This window comes from Lottia gigantea (assembly GCF_000327385.1).
Source record: "Lottia gigantea unplaced genomic scaffold LOTGIsca_237, whole genome shotgun sequence".
Lineage (NCBI taxonomy): Eukaryota > Metazoa > Mollusca > Gastropoda > Lottiidae > Lottia > Lottia gigantea.
This window is the reverse complement of record NW_008708692.1, coordinates 62,439-67,305: the sequence shown is the minus strand read 5'-3', so window position 1 is coordinate 67,305 and position 4,867 is coordinate 62,439. Positions and strand designations below refer to the sequence as shown.

At 35.6% G+C, this 4,867-nt stretch overlaps 1 protein-coding gene across 1 annotated transcript; it reads right to left on the bottom strand.

Annotated features, from left to right (window-relative positions):
* Positions 1-1,645: 1,645 nt before the first annotated feature.
* LOTGIDRAFT_175064 (hypothetical protein) lies at positions 1,646-3,590 on the bottom strand (the record flags this gene model as incomplete). The annotated part of the gene is made up of 2 exons (XM_009055191.1): positions 1,646-1,843; positions 2,847-3,590. 2 exons carry the CDS (start codon positions 3,588-3,590, stop codon positions 1,646-1,648), a joined length of 942 nt encoding a protein of 313 aa, XP_009053439.1.
* Between the last annotated feature and the right edge of the window lie 1,277 nt (positions 3,591-4,867).

The window sequence follows — 4,867 nt, the reverse complement described above, 5'->3', positions numbered from 1 at the left end:
TAAACGATTGAATATATAGAAAAAGATGTCCCAGTTTTATTGAAACGCTCCTCGAAACTCCATTTTCTTTCAATTTGTTTGCATGAAGAGGATTAAATGACCTTATACAGTCCAATATTATTTCCAATACTTGGTAGTCAAATAGGATTTTCTTTCTTTATACTCTTCAACGCAAATTATGAATTCATCGGCAGTCGACTTCAGATAAATTTCAATCGGATATTGCAGTTGCTGCACTTGACTTGTCTGAAAATCGTATTATTATCCAATGAATAATGGAGGTTTTACGTGCATCTGCGATGAAGCGCTTCTACTTTGTCTTAAATTCAACTTTGCCTTAAGTAACACTTTTGCCTATTCCATGTAGTATAGGTTGAAAGTCTGTCTTAAGTAGAAAAATGTAAACGTACACATAATGTTCTTCTTTATTTAGTCGAAAGTAACACTGAGGTGAACTTGTACAAGAGTCTAAAAATATAGGATGGGAGGGGAAGGGGTATAGATCGACTATTCGAATAACAGAATCATAGAGTAACTAGATTTTTAACGAATCTCTTGGATCCATGAAATTAATCACACCAACAACGTCAAAGCCACAGTTGCTCACAAACAATGAATCATGGCGTCGATCTGAAGTAGTCAGAATCTGCTAGTTCATAAGGCTTTTCTACCAGTCGGACAGTTTCAGCACTCGACCTTGTCACTGTTTTTAACCACGTATTAGATTTTATTACATTGATGAAGAATATGAATAGCCACTACGGACAGGAATGGGTCACGACAAGGAAGCTCATCTACAGCACTTACGTCAAGTTCTTTACAGATTTTAATATTAAAAGTTGTTGACATCTAGTTAGTACCGTTTGAAATTTATGTGTTTCACCACGGGCATAGTAATCATCGTTATCATTTATCATAATGTTTATGCTTGTATCTCCGGGGACACCCGTTATCATAGAACGTGTATTCTTCAATTAGAGCCAAATCACACTATATTATACATCATCAACTCATAATTGTCATTGCCTTTTCTTATCTGATGTAATGCGAAGCTTGTATGATCTCACTAATTGATGATGTGTCAGGCAATGTCAGAAAACTGCGAGAAGGTCACCAATCAATATATCATCTTTCAACTACCAATTTTCTTTAATAAACCGCACTGAGAATTCAATTACTAAAATATCGACATCAAGAGAAAATAAGTTTCATGAAGTTGTCAATCCACGAGAATTTATCGTCATAATTCACTGCCGCTGATATTCAATATCTCGTCTATTTCAAAAACGCTATGCTCATGTAATTGCATAATATTCGTAGATGATAGCGATAAATTCTGAATAATTTACCTTGACCGACCGACCGAAGTAGTGTGAGTGCCGTGGCCCCCTTCATTGTTTAGAAAATTAAAAAAAAAAATGATTTTATACGTTTTAGCCCCAAAATATGTGCCAGAATGCACCAACAATAATTTTTTTTAACAAATTTTCTGATGGAAGAACCCTTTCAGACGCTCCTCTGGCGCTTTCACAGAGCTACCGCAATTTGAATTCAACGTTGCCCGGTATTAAATCAGTCTGTCACCTTGTCTTGATAGACTGACACCGTGAGTGCGAGATACAGAACAATTATTTAGACATTGGCCCTACAATTCTAAACCAATAAGAACATTGTGTTGTGCTTTGTCACAATTCTTGGCTAACATGGTTTGACTTATATTTCCACCGATAGACAGCCGTATATATTTTAGAACATAATAAGATGTTGCTAGCTGTATGCGATAGCGTAAACAGTTTTTTGTTTGGCAGGTTTGGTAGCGGCCGAATAAATATCGGCCATCAACCTTAAAATAAACAACATTACAGATGAAATTCGTGGGAAAATTTCGGGCAAACCAGCCTGCCCCTTAACAAGCCTTCGGTCCGTACACCCATGACAGTTTCTCACGCCACTTATATAAAATTACAGAGTGTTCTTAGGTAAAAGTCTTCAATGGACCAACCGTAGCAGTTTAGTTCGAGATCTATGAAATACGTCATTCACTTCTCTCTAGATAAGATATTAGTGTGAAAATTAATCTAGTTTCAACGAAGTTTCAAGTGCTTTTTATTTTTTCTTACAAAATTGAGATAGTTTCCTAGACTTATCAAAGTACTTGTTGATCAGAAATGCCTTATGATCTGCATCTTTTAATGGAGTCAATAAGAACAAGCCTCAAAATATGTGCTAGTTAATTTAGTTTTATTGCAAATTATAATTCTACCAATTTCTGAAAGTCTATTCCGAAAATCTTCATACGGATTACTACCCACTTTCCCATTCAGACGTTTATTATTAGTATTTCTTACCATTACATGACTGTCTAATTACATTTATTTATAATAACAGACAATAACTCAATCTGAAATCCCTCGTGTATAGAACATAATAAGATTTATACATATAATCTCCCTGTAGAATTTAACATCAATTTGAGCCGAGAATTAGCTGTGGTTGACAAAGTGGTTCTAATCGGAAACGCTGTGATAATTCTCAAGGCGAGACATACTCTGCAATAACCTTCATCAAGAGATTGATCGAGGTCTGCACCCTTTGTATGAAATGATTTAATACTTGTATCTAATGAACGAGCTGCTCTGTTAATACGTTTCAGATCTTGGCTTAGATACAAGCTACATGTGACAGACAGACAGTTGAATGCAGAGCTGGTTACTTTTTTTTCTAAAATCGTTTATAAAAGAGAGCAAATGAACGTTGAGTTAACTTATGTAAGTAATTGTGGTGTATGGGAAGATTGTGTATTGGTTATGCGTTTTCGGGGATGGTGTCTTCAGTGTTTGACCTACCTTCTGGATAAGCAAGGCTTTAGTACCACCAGTTCTTTTCTTAGTAACATCAGACTTTTCATCAGGTGTAGTAGCTGTACTGTTTAAACGGTCGGATGGTGTAGTAATGTTACTACCAGGGGTCTTCATCATTTGAGAGTCTCGGAAGAAATGTTGAAGTGACTTAGACAATGGCAGAGATATGCGAGAACCTTTCTTAGCTTTACTTGTTCCAACTTTCTCTTTGCCCTTTCCTTTATCTTTTAACTTTTCACTGTTTGAGCGAAAACAGCTGCTCATAGAACTTAAGTTCCCACTCGACATACGTTGCTTAATACTTTTCATAGAATTTTGGCTTTTGCTATGCGATAAAAAGGATTCAGAAGCAAATTTTCCATTAGTTAGAACAGCACTCTTGACAGTTTGTTGAGAGTCCGAGGAATCACGAAATGTCTGATCGTCAGGCACATCATCAGACGAAGTTATGGTTATCGACCGGGGTAATTCTCTCACAGCATATCTACTCCTTGATGTTTCCGACGCTGGCGGAGTAGTAAACGTATCGGTGGAGACACTCCGGAAGCTGTCAAATGTCATACTTCTAAACTGATCAGAACATATCGTGGAACCATCATGGGCCGTCACAAAACTGTCAGACAAAGAAAGATTAAGGCTTTCAGAGTGAGCCAAATCACCATTACTTCTAACGGGTTTTGATTCTGCATCATCAAATGGAGGAAAAGGAATTTCCGGTATTCTTTCCATTTTTAAACTTCAACAGCTGAGAGTCATTTCCGAGACATCAATCTGAAAATAAAATAAATGACTTTTTATTGTTCTGAAGACAATTGGAACGTCAAGGAACTGAGAAGATAAATGCGTGTTATGGAAAATGCTTCCACGTATATTTTCATCAGCTAAAATAAATCTGAGTATGGGATATTTTATGGAAATCGTAAGACATTAAAGGTACTGAGCTGTATCTGTAACAAATGAGACCAGACTCTTAAATTGTGATTGTCATTATCACTCCAGTTGTTTGCTTTTGTATATGAATAACGAAATAGTTTGCTCCCTGACCTTCCTAGCCGGAGCAATAATAGTTACATTCTACTAGTCTACCACAAAACATAAAATACAGATTATTTTTTTTTATTAATGTTCAACAATTTACTAAGCTGAGAGCGGACAACTTCGTTTACTTGGGAAATTGTTCGTGGCATTGTGATAAATCATGACAAAGGACGAAGTACATCAAAGCCCTATTTGAACAAGTTTTCTTGCACCCGAGAACATGAGAACCACAAGGTGTTATATTAATATGCGACATGGAATGAACTAGTGAGAACTAACAAAAATACTAGTATTACATATTGCACATATCAGGGGTAAAGTTAACTACATACTATATAAATTATTCAACATTTACCAAGTTGAAAAACTAATTAACCTGGTTCGTCCATGATATACTCGGTTCAATCTCTCTTGTATCTACCTCTTATGGTATCGTACAATGGTGTTTAATATCAGTTGATATCCAATGAAAGATATTCAGAAGTTTTTGAAGCAAGCAAAGGAGAAAATGATGACTGAAGGCAAAAGATTTGGCAGCGCACTGGGAACATCTGGAACACCTGATGATACTTTGGTTTTACCATCGACATCCTTTTTGTTATTTAGTATATATAAACAAAAAATACGTACTTTGGTATATACTTTTAACAAGACATCATTTTATACCATTCCCTCATATAGTCTGGGTTATCATTCATCTGGAAACAGAAAATTCAACATCTTGAATAATTATAAGTACATACGATTCCTTACAGATATATGTACACTATCAACAACACACGTACATAGAATCAATCAGTCTCGATTATCCACTGACAAAAATAAAACTGAACGATTAAATAAACAGAAATAGGAGTGATCACAAATATTCAAGAAGCCAATTGTATTTGCTTTTCATATAAAAAACCTTTCACCTTTTTCCACTTGATGTTGGAAAGGAAAATGTGAATACGAAGACATGCTCCGAT